At 35.8% G+C, this 15296-nt stretch overlaps 3 protein-coding genes across 5 annotated transcripts; 1 reads left to right on the forward strand and 2 right to left on the reverse strand.

Moving 5' to 3' along the window:
- The first annotated feature begins 41 nt into the window (after positions 1–41).
- Positions 42–5519, forward strand: LOC108840548 (uncharacterized). The gene is made up of 16 exons (XM_018613388.2): positions 42–656; positions 798–944; positions 1148–1324; positions 1407–1700; positions 1791–1885; positions 1970–2027; positions 2153–2365; positions 2475–2534; positions 2614–2693; positions 2802–3004; positions 3108–3199; positions 3265–3391; positions 3492–4510; positions 4586–4848; positions 4954–5112; positions 5194–5519. Exons 1-16 carry the CDS (start codon positions 273–275, stop codon positions 5294–5296), a joined length of 3474 nt encoding a protein of 1157 aa, XP_018468890.2. The 5' UTR covers positions 42–272; the 3' UTR covers positions 5297–5519.
- A 2509-nt stretch (positions 5520–8028) lies between these two features.
- LOC108840549 (uncharacterized) lies at positions 8029–10917 on the reverse strand. The gene is made up of 3 exons (XM_018613389.2): positions 8976–10917; positions 8625–8881; positions 8029–8269 (listed from the first exon to the last, which is right to left on the reverse strand). Exons 1-3 carry the CDS (start codon positions 10362–10364, stop codon positions 8242–8244), a joined length of 1674 nt encoding a protein of 557 aa, XP_018468891.1. The 5' UTR covers positions 10365–10917; the 3' UTR covers positions 8029–8241.
- A 143-nt stretch (positions 10918–11060) lies between these two features.
- LOC108840550 (uncharacterized) lies at positions 11061–14348 on the reverse strand. 3 transcript variants are annotated; one of them, XM_056994135.1, is made up of 7 exons: positions 14194–14246; positions 14099–14124; positions 13829–14043; positions 13594–13741; positions 12480–13517; positions 12127–12383; positions 11061–11424 (listed from the first exon to the last, which is right to left on the reverse strand). In XM_056994135.1, exons 3-7 carry the CDS (start codon positions 14032–14034, stop codon positions 11274–11276), a joined length of 1800 nt encoding a protein of 599 aa, XP_056850115.1. In that variant the 5' UTR covers positions 14035–14043; positions 14099–14124; positions 14194–14246; the 3' UTR covers positions 11061–11273. The 3 variants fall into 3 exon arrangements, with proteins under 3 accessions (XP_056850115.1, XP_056850111.1, XP_018468892.1); XM_056994131.1 differs by lacking the exon at positions 14099–14124 and having other exon boundaries at positions 13829–14047; positions 14194–14348; XM_018613390.2 differs by lacking the exons at positions 11061–11424; positions 14099–14124 and having other exon boundaries at positions 11909–12383; positions 13829–14047; positions 14194–14348.
- Positions 14349–15296: the final 948 nt, after the last annotated feature.

The raw sequence follows: 15296 nt of genomic DNA on the forward strand, positions 1-15296 counted from the left end.
ATATTGATTTTGATCAAAAAAAAAAAAAAAAAAAAAAAAAGAGAGAGAGATATTGATGATCCAAACACGTGGTCTTAAGTCTAGCGGGAAAATCGAAAACAGAATCTTCTTCCCTCCCAAATTCATCTACGACTTCGGATATTTACAGTTTTGTTTTAACCCTTTGAACGTTATACTTTTTTTTTTAACCAAGATCCCCAAATCCACACTAGAAACCCTAGATTCTCTACTCTAGGTCTGATCTCTCCAAATTCGAATTCCTAAACTGACGAATGGACGAATCAGACGGGGTTGCTGCGGCGGTGATCCAGACTCCACGGAGGAACGTCCGTCGGAAGCTGGTTCAGTCGACGCTGCTCCCGCATAGATCGGAGGATTTGATCGGTTCTAACGGAGATCGGACGTGCGACGACGTCGGAGAGAGAGAGGAAGGAGGCGAAGGTGGTTTCTGTAGTAGTGAAGGTAAGAAGACGAGAAAGCAGAGGACTCCGAAGACGAACGGAGCTTCCAAGAAGGACGCAATTGAGTCAACTGGAGATCGAACATGCGACGACGACGCCGGGGAGAAAGAGGAAGGAGATGGTGGTTTCTGTAGCAGCCAAGGGAAGAAGACGAGGAAGCAGAGGACTCCGAAGAAGAACGGAGCTTCCAACAAGGTTCGTTTATTATTTTTATTTTTTTTTTCTGATAAGAAGAACGAATTATCATGCAGCAATGTTTGATTGCTTTTGGGAGAAGATTATGTAATTTAAACGATGTTTCTCTTTTTTTTTTTTTGTTATTATTTTGGGATGAAGATGGCTAAAGGAAAGTCGCCCCGTAAATCAACGCCTAAGAAGAATGCAGCTAAGAATAACGGGAATGTAGCTGGTGATGATGATCACACTAATGTCGCACCTTTAGTAGTTCCCAATTTGCGTCTCGAAGCAAAACTAAGAGCTGAGGTAAGTTCAAATCATTTTTTTTTTTTAGAATTTAATGCATTAATGTGAGGTAGCAGCATTCGAACGAGGTCACAAGTTTATACCTATGAGGGAGTCTAAGTGGTCTCAAGTTTCAAGTCCTGTTTGAGACGTGATTTTGGTGTGACCTTTTGGTCTCATATGTAGAATTAGGTCTAAAGTCTGTGTATTTTATTGGATTTCAGGAAGATTCGCGGATGTCTGCTGGGAAGCAACTACATCCCTTTTTCTCGTCTTGGAAAGGAGGTAAAAAGAATCAAGAAGCAGCTGCGGCAGCAGCAGCAGAGAATGGTGGTTGTCAGGAGCAAGTAAAAGATAAAATTGTCACCATGGGCCCTGTCCATGTATTTGAGAGGTTTGAGGTATGTTTGTATACGTTATAGTGTGACTTCCTCGATCATGTTAACTAAGTAAGGAATCTGAAGAAGTAAATTTTCTTTGTAGGATGTAAATCGGACCATTGATTGGAAGAACTGGACTTTCATTGACCAACCTTCCACCACTCGGAGTCCTCATCAACCAATGAAATCCGGCTCTCTTACACACCGGCTCAAGGAATTTGATCTAAATGAACCGCCGGCTCTTTCACATCCTGACGTGTGCATCATCGATGATGAGGAGCCCGGAAAATGTGCTAGTCAAGCTGATAGTATCACAGAGGTATCTCCGGTGGTCTTAATATCATATCAGGAGGAGAAACACGGGTACCTTGGCTCATCAGACAGAGAAGAAGTGGCGGTGAGCTATTTTGTTTTTTTCCTTTTGGTCTTTGTGTTTCGTTTCTTTAACCATTCATGACACAAGGGTCATTTCCTGTACTCTTTCTAGGATTGTGAAGCTCATGAAGCTGTTAACTTGTCTAATCGTGTTGGTGATGCAGCAGAAGTTTCTCATGAGCTGCAAAGCATATCATGTCGAGAAAGGTAGAATTTTTTTTTGTGGTTTGTTATCAGTAGCAGAACACAGGTTTGATCTTCAGTTTCTAATGTATGCAATGATTATTTCAGTGGCCAGCCTCGTAATAGCTTATGGGCAGATAAGTACCAGCCAAGAAGTGCCTCTGAGGTTAGAAAGTTTTAACATACCGTCTTCATATTGAAATATGCATGTCTACAGCTTCTAGGGTGATATGATTATAGAAAAGCAGCAAGCACATGTTTCTCATAGTTTCTTACCCTGAGTTCTTGCAGGTATGTGGTAATGCTGAATCTGTGAAGCTAATGAATGAATGGCTGGGCCAATGGCATGAGAGAGGCTTTCAGCCAAGCAAAGATTTTTTGAGCAGTGATGAGGAGAAATCGCAAGATGCTGATTACAACTGTTCTGAAAGTGATTCTGACTCGGAAAATATTGGTGCCGAAGACCGCCTGAAAAATGTTCTGCTAATCGTTGGTCCAGTTGGGGTGTGTGATAAGTTATTCTGCCTCGAACTTTCAGTTTTTTTTACTTCTACATTGGTTTCTGCGTTTCATGTGAGGGACTCTTATGTTAGTGATTTTGCATGTGTTACAGAGTGGGAAATCTGCAGCTGTTCATGCATGTGCTAAGGAGCAAGGGTTTAAAATCCTTGAGGTATCAATGTGTTTTTGCTAAATGTATCAGAAGTGTTGTCTATCTGGCATAGAATGTCTCTAATGACTTTTGTCTATAGTCTAATGCATCAGAATGCCGAAGTGGAGCAGTTGTTAGGCAGAAATTTGGGGAGGCTCTCAAGTCATATAGCCTGTCAAGGTACAAAGAATTGCAACAGTTATAAATTTTAGGATTTGCAACTTTTTGCATTTCTGGCGGTACATGCAAACTCAAGAATAATCTGCTTACATTAATTTGTTATATCAGGTCACTGGAGCCTCTTTTCAATGGGGTAGAGGATGTGATTGAAGTGGCACCTGTATTGCATATCCAGAATGACAAATCTAACTTGAAACCTTTAATTCTTTTTGAGGACGTAGATATTTCCTTTGCTGAAGATCGTGGTCTCGTTTCTGCTATCCAGCAGATTGCTGAGAAAGCAAAAGGGCCTGTGGTATTGACTGCCAATGGTAGTATTCGTTCATGTTTGATATAACTTTTTAATTTTGTCCTTCACTTGTAGTGAATCTTAATGAATCTAATTTACTGATGGCATTACATGGCTATATACAGACAAGAATCATGGTTTACCAGACAACTTGGAGAGGATAGAAGTTTGCTTTTCTTTGCCATCAACAGAAGAGCTGTTTAGCCACCTTTCTTCGGTAAATATTATGCTGCATAACCTTCGATTGTGAATTGGATTCTTCTAACATTTGTTGTTTCACAGGTTTGTGCTGTAGAGGAAGTCAAAGTTAGTCCTGGTTCACTAGAGCAATTGACCATCTTTTGTGGTGGTGATATACGGAAAGCTATGATGCAATTACAGTTTTGGTTTCAGAGTAAATCCAAAAGAGGTAAATACAAAAAGAAATGTCTTCGTAGTTTTCATCAGCTAAAGACTACGTGATTTGTTTTAACATTTGATCTCTCTGCATTTTAATTTCCCATACTCAGCCAGAAAGGCGAAGAACACCGCTGATCCATATAGCTTTGACCATGAAGCTGGCCACGTGCTGCTTCCCAAGATGATTACCCGGGATTTTCCTTCTCAGTTATCTCAGTATGTGGAGAGTGAGATCGCTAAATCATTATCCATGGCGGAAGAAAGTTACAACACAGTTGAAATATTTGTTGAAGAGGTTGAGAACGAAAAAATGCTCAACAGATACTGGTGGCAAGGTGCAGAAAAGAACAGCATAGAAGCCAAGAAAGCAGCCATGTTAAGGAGGCAGAACGATGATGATGAATTAGAAGACGTCTTGAGTGGTCCGTTTGAACTTAGCAATGCTTCCTACCAAGCACCGTCTTCCTCTCGGCCAAACAGAAGGAGGAAGCTCAATGTTGTGATGTCCTCTGATTCAGAAGATGAACCGGTGAGGGAAACAGCCCCACTAGCAGCTGATCCTTCAGTTCCTTATCAGTACGAGACATCAAAACTCTCTTGCGTTGATGAGGTGTCCCAGTCAGTTGATATATCATGCGTACCAGAATCATCATATGTTCCAGAAACTTTAATGGATAGTGAAGCTGATCTGTCGCCAAGAGCAGTATCTTGTGGTCACTTTGATGGAAGAGCAGAAGTGTCCATGAGTGAGGACGTTGTACAGAACTCCCCATCAAGAGAGATATACATAGACAGCTTTAAGAATACGTGTGAGACCATTGCAGAATCTTCTGATGGGACAATGATGGAAGATTGTTTTAAGGAATATGTAGGGAGTTCCCAAAAGATGCAACAAGTAACAGATGAATGCAGCCGTATAGATTTCGGTATGAAACTCAAGACTGCTACTAAACAACCGAAGCTTGAAACGGTGCAAGAATCATGGAACAAACTCTGTTCGAGACATGCTGATCTGAAGCCATACTTGGATTCAGAACCTGTAGAAGTTCCACAAGTTCTTGATCTCACTCATCAGATAACCAATTTAATTTCAGAAGCTGACCTGACGCGTTCTAGATTCCTGAACCTTGTGAGTATTTAACATTACTATTCAGCTTCATCTCTTTCCATATTTTTTTTTAACTTGGGGAATTCACTTCTTTAGGTTGCTATGGAGCCAATGATGACAGTTTCTGGAGATCTTGACACGTCTGGTTATGTGCTTGAACAGATGACTTCCACTGTGGCACAGCAAGGGTTTAGATTTTACACGAACCAAATCGCTTCAACAGGATCCTTCCCCACTCCATCAGCCACCATCGTACCAGGTGGAGGATTGGTAGTAGACGAGAGAAAACAGGATTATACATGGAGCAGTGGAAGCTGCTTGGATATGAAACCAGAAACACATATAGACGTATTAAAATGGTAAAATAATGTCGTCCTCCTCCCAACACTTATGAGCTATTAATGACTTGTATGTATATCACTCTTCCCTTATGGGAGATGCTGTTTTTTTTTTTCGAATTGCAGTGAGCAAATGGTACAGCTTTCCAGCATATTAGAGTCAGTAGTCCCTCTGAGATCATTGAGGGGAGGAGCTTTCCATGAATATGCTTCATACATAGGGAAGATTTCAAGAGCTAATCCCTCTAATTTATCTGGAGCCATGGAGAATAGCAGACGGCGAAGGTCAGTACCAATTAGTTCACCACTGTTTCAAAAGTATGACATGATTTCTCTCCTAACCTATACCATGTTTCCTCGATTCAGGTCAAGAGAATCTCGACATTATCTGTCAATGGATCTTTCCTCGGAAGATATTGCATTCTTGGGTCAACAAAACACATACAGAAGAGAAGAGATGAATAACTGAACCAGTTCAGTTGTATAGAAATCAGAAAAGCTCCACACTTCAGAGAGTTTTAAACATGTTTGATTAGAGCTTTAGGCATACCTTATTGCATAGTTTCTTCATTTACAATATATACCCATAGAAAATTAAAAAAAAAAAAGAGAAACAGCAATTGTTGTATACTTGTATTTGATAAATTAAAGATTCTACATATGATATAATAGAATACTTACCAGATTAAAAACGTTGTGACGTCCAATTGAATTGGCAATGTACTAATTTTCAGTTTTCTACTTTTGTAGAGCATCTCCAACCCTTCTCTATATTTACCTCTAAATGATATAATAGAGTAAAATTTATTCCAACCCACCTTTATTTCTTCTCCTAAAATAGAGATTTGCTATTTTTTTCTCTATATTTAGGGGAAAAAATAGCTTCCTATATAATAGAGGCAAACTTTTTTATTTACAAAATAGTCCTCTAATTTTTATGATTGTAACTAAAATACTTGTTTATAAAAAAATATAATTTTTACATATAAAAGCACAGATTTTTGTTATTTACGTACTGATTCTTAAATTTTATAACTATAATTATAATTAAAATAAAATATAAATATTATTATTTTATTCAAAAGTCAAGAATTTTTATTTAAATATTAATCAATACAACATATTAAAACAACTTAATACTCTGGTAAATTACTTTTGGATCCATAAAGATTATTAAAATATTGTCCAAATAATGTTGATGGAGGAGGAATTTGTTGATCTTGTTGCTGATGACTGCGCTTTTGTAAAATCCGTGCTTTTTCTGCTTGGAAATGTTCACAAACATTTGGATTTCTATGGAATTTAAATTACAAAATAAAATTTTGTTTTCTTCCTTCATCTCTTTCAAAGCATAATTTTGTCTTTGAATCTCCAAATGTTCTTGTCTTTGTTCACTTGACTTCTTTAGTTGTTCCCTGAATTGGTTATTTCCTCCTTCTAGCTTATTGATAACCGAAGTGGTTTGATCAACAATTTTTCGCTTCATTTTGGATTTTTTTACTCCAAGTGGTCGTGAAGAGGGAGATCCACTAAATGTTCTCACTCTCATCATTTAAGTTTAGTGAAGAAGAAGATAACCTTGGTGATGCTTGAGTTGGAGAATCAAGATTGAGATTATCTGATTCTAAAGATGTGTACTCAACACCACATGGTTATGTTTGTGTTTGCATTCTGTGAATACAGTTTACTATATGTTAAAATTTTATAAACCTAATATTGTAAAGTCATGATTCATCAGTGGGTTTTTTTTTACAAAAAAAATGATTCATCGGTGGACAAATTATTGTAGTCTCTATTTGAAAATGAAAAATATTTTAGAGAATGTTTAGTATTTTAAAATATACAACAATTCCATACTTTAAGATGATTTTAGTTAAGACTATTTTAAATTATTTTATGACAATATTTTTGGATAAAACAAATCTTATGATTTTAGATAAAACATCATATACATTTTAAAAGTAGTTAATTTCTCTGCGATGTGTTAGACTCCACTAACAAATACATAACTAGTTTAATATCATCAACCAACTCCAATACAATAGAAATATAACCAACAATTTGAAATTGCTTTTGTATTTATGTTATGAGTTGGAATAAAATTATATAATAACGTGGGTGGTTCCATTGGTTAGACCATTATCTGTATGATTATAATATACATCCATAGGTCTCATCTAGTTTATAACCTACACATACAATACTAAAAATTGTAACTTTTTTTTTATTTTGACAAAGTTTCTGATTGAAGATAAAGATTCCATGGTGACAGCGAACACGTTATTCAGATTCTCCTACATTATTCTATACAAAACTAACGTCTAAGAAAATAATCTGATATCTATGTGTTTACGAAAACCGTCCAAGATACAAAAGCTTTAATATGTCATGGTTTGGAAATACAAATACAATGAATGCAAAAGACAATGGTTATTGAAAAACACACTTGAAATATAGAAATTTACCTAATGAAGTTAGTAGACCATTGTCGTTGTGGCAAGCATTTCGAGAAGTGGGACATGTGAGACAACTAAATCTCTATAAATAGATCCATCATTCTCTTGTATTCCTCACACTTCTACACACAAATTATTTTGCTTACCTTACAAAAATCTCTACAAAAATGTAGGATACGGTAATAAATTATACAACATCAATAAACTAAATTTATCAAATATGACACTAAATAATATAATAATAAAATAAATATAATAATTTATAAATTTTGAATACTATTATACATATTCTATTTTTAATTATTAATTTAATACAAGTTAATTTAATATATTTTGTCCAAAATATAGCTAATTATATTTTTAAATATTTACTAAATATCATTTAAAATAAAAAAATATTAACTTATCATAATTAAACTAAATTTTATATTAGTTGTTAATAATAAAATAATAAAATTTAAAATAATAATTAAATTTTATTTTAAATATAATTAAAATTTTGAAATATTAAAACTGCACATGATGCAGGAAAACACTAGTTAAAAGTAAATAGTTAGATAATACACAAAACACCAAAAACACTTAACTATATGTTAATTCAAATATTCAAACCAAACCAATTTTCATGTTATTTTGGAATACATTATTCAAATTTATATATCTTTTATATGTTATCCATGCCATGCCGGCTATAGTATAAGTAGAGGTTTCGGGGTGTCTTCTTCGGAACCAACTTTCTTGTGAATGAATCATAAAAGATGTTGAACTGATGTAGTCAATTGACCATTGAAAAAACAAACATGAAACTACCACATGTTGATGTTTAGTGAGGTGCTGCTAAAATAACCTTACTGCTCGTAGTGTCAAAATGGGCAAAGCGCATCGATCTGACATTTGCTTATAGCTAGGATGATCGTAGCAAATTAAGCATTCATAACAATAGTCAAAAGTCACTAATTCAAGCATCCATAATACTCCCTCCGTTCCTGAAAGTAAGATTTTCTGGATTTTATTTTTGTTCCATAAAAATAGTTTTTCTATATTTTTAAGGTATTTTTGTATACTTTTAAGGATCATTAGTTATGAATATTTGAACTGATTAAATTTTATTGGTAGATAGTTATTGGGAATTGTATAAAAAGATAAAATAATAAACTAAACTGCAAATATTTATTATAGTCTTAATAACCGTGAAAACTCTAGAAAATCTTACTTTCAGGAATGGAGGGAGTAATTAATAGACAAAAAGGGAGTAATTAATAGACAAAAAGTCACTAGAGAGGGTTCATTTTTATGATCTAAATGGAAACACAAAGAAAGCCAAGCAACAAAGCGACTTACACTTCCCATCTAGAAAAGCGCCAAGTCGCTGTTAACATTTGTCCTGCTTCAACGTTGTTATCTGCAAGTGACTTGTCCTCCTTTAAAACACCTCCTGATTTTCTCCTTAACTTCAGTTCCTTAGCTTGCATTTGCATCATCTTGGCTATCTTCTCCTTCAAACTCGCCACCTTTTCCAATAACCACGAGTCCACTGTTATCTCCAGCACTTTCCTTCCATTCACCGTTGGAACAGAAACCTCGACACTAGAAGAACCCTAAAAAAAAAAAAAATGTAATCACTGCTAATTAGATACAAATTAGCACACACAAACGATCTAGTTGGAAAGGAAAAAGAAAAAGAATATTTACCTCCTCCTGAACATTTGCTGGAGAAGTCTCATGATGAAAAGGGCACAACACATGTACTCGACTATGAACTAGAGAGGTCTGATCATGAAAAGGGTACACATGTGGTTGAAGGTTCCCCATAAAATGATAAAAATCTTGATCCTCCATCTGAGCAAAAGAGTCTACACATTCCACAAAAGAATACAAATCATCCAAATCTTTAAGCTCATCCTTTTCCTCGCCCCACGGAAGACACTGGAAATATCTTTCAAGAACGATATCCGTCGTATAGAGTAGTTCGAAATTCTCCAACACTTTGGAATAGACCTTAACAACCATGTTATAACAAGTGAACCCGCAATGGTCACTTGGGTCCAGAAAACTAAAAAGCGGTCTCTTGCCCACTTTCTCCATCAATTCCCAACCGATGCGTTTCCCATACCGCGCCGCAAACATAGCCGTGAGCTTAATAACTCCAAGCACCTCGGGTGAGACACCAAAGATAGTAGACCACGGAGCGGACATGGGCCTTCTCAGAGTTTGCTCCTTTAGCTGCGCTATCATCACGGAACGACGTTGAGGTAGAGGCATGACGTCAGAGTAGCCAACAACGTCCATGTAGGCTAAGTAGTCTGCAGCAGCAGTAAAAGCGTCCACTTCCATCACCGACCTCCTGCACACTCCCATTTTCACCTGCTCCAGCTGAAGAAGGTGGAAAAATAACTCGAGTGCCTTGCCCAAAAAATCGCAACTTCTATTCACCTCTTTAGAAGGCTTCAATATCGAGGCGTAGACTCGACGAAACTCGATATAAACAACCCTCCTGATATGATTTACGTTCAGGAACCCAAACTCAGTAGACGCTATCTTCTCCAAAGCCTTTTGAAAAGCGATCCCATATCGGATTACAAACAGCGCTGTGAGCTTAATAGTACAAAGCTCATTGGGCCTGATATCTTGAGGAAATGCGTAGGCAATGCTGCTAGGCATCATACGCCTATTCAAGATAGCTTCACCACTACTAGACCGAGTTATCTTCTTTTCCTCTATCAGAACAAAGTAGATACCAAAAGGATCTTTCAGCATTACACTTTCGTTTCCTGTAGGCCTTTTTTGCTCAACTTCAACAAATCTTTTATCATGTCTTAGCCGTCCAATAGAGTCGAGGTCTGTACCTAGTTCTACGAAACAATCTCCACAAGCACCCATCGGAGAAATAATTACATACGAGTTGAGCATCTTCAGTTGAACACTTTTGTCTTCGTAGTCATCATCGATTAACTTTGCTTGAAAAGCTTCAGCGTACAACTTGACGGCTTCAGCTACTTTGCCACGTTCTAGAGTAAGACATCGCATTGCTCTCTCAGTACCGAGCACTCTTCCACTGTAGTACCCGTCCAACTGCGTCATTCTCTTTTTCTACGAGAGAGAGACACGATGGAGGCGCCTCGTCGCTGATGTATTGTGTTCCGGTTTTATGGACGACAGTAATGGGCCCTTTTACTAATCCATTAGACCGCCTTTTACTAATTTTAGTTTTCGGATTATCCTAGGATAAATCGGGCTACTCTTTCTTTTCATAGTAAATATTAGGCATGGGCACAAAAACCGGACCCGAGAACTCGAACCGGAACCGACCCAAAAATCAGGATATCAGGTTTATTCGGTTCTTCAGAAATAACAGTTTGAGTCCTAAACTGTTGTATCCGAAAAACCGATATCCAACCCGACCCGAACCAAAAACCGAATGGGTATCCGAAGATATCCAAAATAAAATATATTTCAAAATATTATTTATAGTTATATGTATAATTATTTTAATTTTAATTATAAATTTAATATATTAGTTATTTTCAATAATTTCGTGTATTTTCGGATAAAATATTGTAGTTCGGATATAAGTACATAAACAAAACTGTGTCAAATGAGTATTTTTGGTTATTTTTTGGTACATCGAAAACCGATATCCAACCCGACCCGAACCAAAAACCGAATGGGTATCCGAAGATATCCAAAATAAAATATATTTCAAAATATTATTTATAGTTATATGTATAATTATTTTAATTTTAATTATAAATTTAATATATTAGTTATTTTCAATAATTTCGTGTATTTTCGGATAAAATATTGTAGTTCGGATATAAGTACATAAACAAAACTGTGTCAAATGAGTATTTTTGGTTATTTTTTGGTACATCGAAATACTTTGGATACAAAATACCCGAACCAATTCGGATAATATGGTTATTTTGGGTACTATTATCTGAACCCGTTACAGATACATTGGTTATTCGGTTATTTTCATGTTCCTTTACATCAGAACCGAACCCACCCGAACCTGGAAAGACCCGACTCGAACCTGATCTGAAATTTTATAATACCCGAATGGGTTTTAATTTTCAAACCCGAAAACCCCAATACCTGAAAGAACCGATCCGTACTTGAATGGGTACCCGAACGCCCAGACCTAGTAAATATCATTCTGACTTTTTTTTACTTGTTACGAGAAAATATTATTTTATAATCAATGCAAATTATATTTTATTTCAATTGAAAATTAATTACAAACTGATTTTATAAATAACCTTATTTATCTCAAATATTATTGGTCAAATAGTTGTAATTAAGAACAATTTACATATATTTCAGTCATTTTTTGAATATGTATGAAAATATCAAAATGAGACTTATTCATAAACAAAGGAAATAATAAATATTAAAACTATTTTTAAACTTGCAGATGGTTAAGATCTTGGACATTAGGAAAAACTTGAAAATGATATTTTGATTTGTAAATGCTTAAATTCTTCATTTTTCATGTTGTAAGATAGTGTACATACTCCATATGTTCCGTAATATATGATGTTTTGTTTGAATACACAAGAAATAAGAAATTTACTTTGTATAAGATAATATTATTAAATAATATAAATTAAATATAAATGAACAAATCACTAATAAGTTACCTTAAAAATATTTAAAATTCTTATATTTTGAAACATCAAAATTTCTCCAAAACATATTATATTATGGAATAGAGAGGTTATCTTTTAAGTTAGTTTAATCTTTATGCGAATATCAGCTTTCCTGCAGTATTTAGATATTCAAGAGACTCATTTTTATGATCTAAATGGAAACACAAAGAAAGCCAAGCAACAAAGCGACTTACACTTCCCATCTTGAAAAGCGCCAAGTCGCTGTTAACATTTCTCCTGCTTCAACGTTGTTATCTGCAAGTGACTTGTCCTCCTTTAAAACACCTCCTGATTTTCTCCTTAACTTCAGTTCCTTAGCTTGCATTTGCATCATCTTGGCTATCTTCTCCTTCAAACTCGCCACCTTTTCCAATAACCACGAGTCCACTGTTATCTCCATCACTTTCCTTCCATTCACCGTTGGAACAGAAACCTCGACACTAGAAGAACCCTAAAAAAAAAAAACGAAATGTAATCACTGCTAATCAGATACAAATTAGCACACACAAACGATCTAGTTGGAAAGGAAAAAGAAAAAGAATATTACCTCCTCCTGAACATTTGCTGGAGAAGTCTCATGATGAAAAGGGCACAACACATGTGCTCGACTATGAACTAGAGAGGTCTGATCATGAAAAGGGTACACATGTGGATGATGAAGGTTCCCCATAAAATGATAAAAATCTTGATCCTCCATCTGAGCAAAAGAGTCTACACATTCCACAAAAGAATACAAATCATCCAAATCTTTAAGCTCATCCTTTTCCTCGTCCCACTGAAGACACTGGAAATATCTTTCAAGAACGATATCCGTGGTATAGAGTAGTTCGAAATTCTCCAACACTTTGGAATAGACCTTAACAACCATGTTATAACAAGTGAACCCACAATCATCACTTGGGTCCAGAAAACTAAAAAGCGGTCTCTTGCCCACTTTCTCCATCAATTCCCAACCGATGCGTTTCCCATACCGCGCCGCAAACATAGCCGTGAGCTTAATAACTCCAAGCACCTCGGGTGAGACACAAAAGATAGTAGACGACCAAGATGGAAGCGGAGCGGACATGGGCCTTCTCAGAGTTTGCTCCTTTAGCTGCGCTATCATCACGGAACGACGTTGAGGTAGAGGCATGACGTCCGAGTAGCCAACAACGTCCATGTAGGCTAAGTAGTCTGCAGCAGCAGTAAAAGCGTCCACTTCCATCACCGATTTGCTCACTCCCATTTTCACCTTCTCTAGCTGAAGAAGGTGGAAAAATAACTCGAGTGCCTTGCCCATAAAATCGCAACTTCTATCCACCTCTTTAGAAGGTTCCAATATTGAGGCGTAGACACCCAAAAAATCGTGGAAAAGACTACCCCTGATATGATTTACCTCCAGAAACCCAAACCATTCTTCAGTAGACGCTACTATCTTCTCCTCCAAAGCTTTTAAAAAAGCGATCCCATAGCGGGTTACAAACAGCGCTGTGAGCTTAATAGTACAAAGCTCATCGGGCCTGACATCTTTAGGAAATTCGTAGGCAATGGGGTCAGGATGACGCCCATAGTACAAGAGACCACCGTGATCATTCTTCTTCTTTTTCTACAAAAGACACATAACAATCAGTTTTGAATCGAACTGACTACACTTCTTAGTGTTTGTGAAAAAAAAAAAGTACCTCTACCAGGAGAAAGTAGATACCAAAAGGATCTTTAAGCATTACACTTTCGCTTTCTATAGGGCGTTTCAGATCAACTTCAGCAAATCTTTTGTCATGTCTAAAACGTTGAATAGTGTTGAGGTCTGTGGGTAGTTCTAAAAAACAACTGAAACAAAAAAAAAGTCCATTAGTAAAACTTGAGAGTGTAAAGAAAATACAAAAATAATTGAATTGAGCAATAAATAATACTCACTCTCCAGCACCCATTGGAGAAATAATTACATACGAGTTGAGGATTTTCAGTTGAACACTTTTGTTTTCGTACTCATCATCGATTAACTTTGCTTGAAAAGCCTTAGCGTAGAACTCGAGGGCTTCAGGTAATTTGTCAGCTTCTAGAGTAAGATATTGCATTGCTTTCTCAGTGCCGGGCACTCTTCGACTGCCCAACTGCGTCATCCTCTTTCTTTTTCTACAAAGGGAAGGGAGATGATTATCAATTTTGACCTAAAATTATCAAATCTTAGGGAGATAATTATCAATTTTGACCTAAAATTATCAAATCTTAGAATAATCGAATCGAATTTTATTAAATTTTGAGTTTATTAAACAGCGTACCTCAGAGACAACCACCGTAGCCTCGGATGCGACCTAACCGCCTGTAAATAAATATGAGAGCGAGAGCGAGAGCGACGATGGAGGAGCGAGCGAGAGTATTTGTATTTGTGTTCCGACAGTAATGGGCCTTTTACTAACTGGGCTTATATTATGCTGCGCTTGGATAAAAAGGTTTTCTTTCATCACATGTGAAAACCGTTTTATTTGATTCGGAAACGGTTCGTCTCTCTACAATTCTCTCTATTGGCGATCGGGAAAAGTGCATATTTCAACGTGAACTTTACGCGTCGTGCCTATTCCTTCACGAACTTTGTAGCAGTGCGTATTCCACACTGAACTAAACAATTTTTTTAAAATACTATATGAACTTTATGCGTCGTGTCTATTCCTTCACGAATTTTATAGTAGTGCGTATTTCACACTGAACTAAACAAAAATAAAAAAATACTGCATAGACTCTCAAAATAGTACTTATTTCAATATTGAGCGTTAAATGTGTTAGTCATCCGTTAATTTATTAAAACAACGTTATTTTGAATAAATTTTGTGAAATTAAAAATCAAAATAAAATATAAACTCTTAAAATTGTGCTTATATATATTGACTGTCAAATGTAAATAGTCATCCTTTAATTTACCAAAAACCTCTCAAAATTGTACTTATATATTGACTGTCAAAAGTGTTAGTCATGTTTTAATTTATCAAAAGATTTTATTTTGGATAAATTCTATGAAATTATCCGTCAATTTGTAATTTTTTATTTTTTATAAAATCTATCAAAAATGACGTTATTTTGATAAATTAATGTATGACTAACACTTTTGATTTCTTAAACAGAAAATACTAACACTTTTGACGGTTAATGTACATATATATATGACTACACCTTTGATTTGCTGAAAAAAAAAAAGACGAACACCTTTGACGCTCAAAATCGTGATTATATATATACACCGTCAAAAATGTTAGTCTTTCTTTGTCAGTAAGTGAAAGGTGTTAGTCAAGTCATACATTAATTTATTAAAACAACGTCATTTTGGATAACTTTTTTGTAAAATGAAAAAAAATAAAAAACGACGGACAATTTCATAGAATTTATCCAA

The sequence above is a fragment of the Raphanus sativus genome, chromosome 2, assembly GCF_000801105.2.
Source record: "Raphanus sativus cultivar WK10039 chromosome 2, ASM80110v3, whole genome shotgun sequence".
Lineage (NCBI taxonomy): Eukaryota > Viridiplantae > Streptophyta > Magnoliopsida > Brassicales > Brassicaceae > Raphanus > Raphanus sativus.

Bases quoted from the DNA above. Each gene is read 5' to 3' on its own strand.
- LOC108840549 (XM_018613389.2), bottom strand. From the start codon at position 10,364: ATGACGCAGTTGGACGGGTACTACAGTGGAAGAGTGCTCGGTACTGAG. The intron at 8,882-8,975 runs GTAAATATTCTT...TTTTTTTTTTAG, and splicing joins CAGCAAATGTTCAGGAGGAG to GGTTCTTCTAGTGTCGAGGT. The intron at 8,270-8,624 runs GTAAGTCGCTTT...TCTTACTTTCAG, and splicing joins CGCTTTTCTAGATGGGAAGT to GAACGGAGGGAGTATTATGG.
- LOC108840550 (XM_056994131.1), bottom strand. From the start codon at position 14,034: ATGACGCAGTTGGGCAGTCGAAGAGTGCCCGGCACTGAGAAAGCAATG. The intron at 12,384-12,479 runs GTAATATTCTTT...TTTTTTTTTTAG, and splicing joins CAGCAAATGTTCAGGAGGAG to GGTTCTTCTAGTGTCGAGGT. The intron at 11,425-12,126 runs GTAAGTCGCTTT...GATATTTACTAG, and splicing joins CGCTTTTCAAGATGGGAAGT to GTCTGGGCGTTCGGGTACCC.
- LOC108840548 (XM_018613388.2), top strand. From the start codon at position 273: ATGGACGAATCAGACGGGGTTGCTGCGGCGGTGATCCAGACTCCACGG. The intron at 1,325-1,406 runs GTATGTTTGTAT...TTTTCTTTGTAG, and splicing joins ATGTATTTGAGAGGTTTGAG to GATGTAAATCGGACCATTGA. The intron at 2,028-2,152 runs GTTAGAAAGTTT...GAGTTCTTGCAG, and splicing joins AGCCAAGAAGTGCCTCTGAG to GTATGTGGTAATGCTGAATC.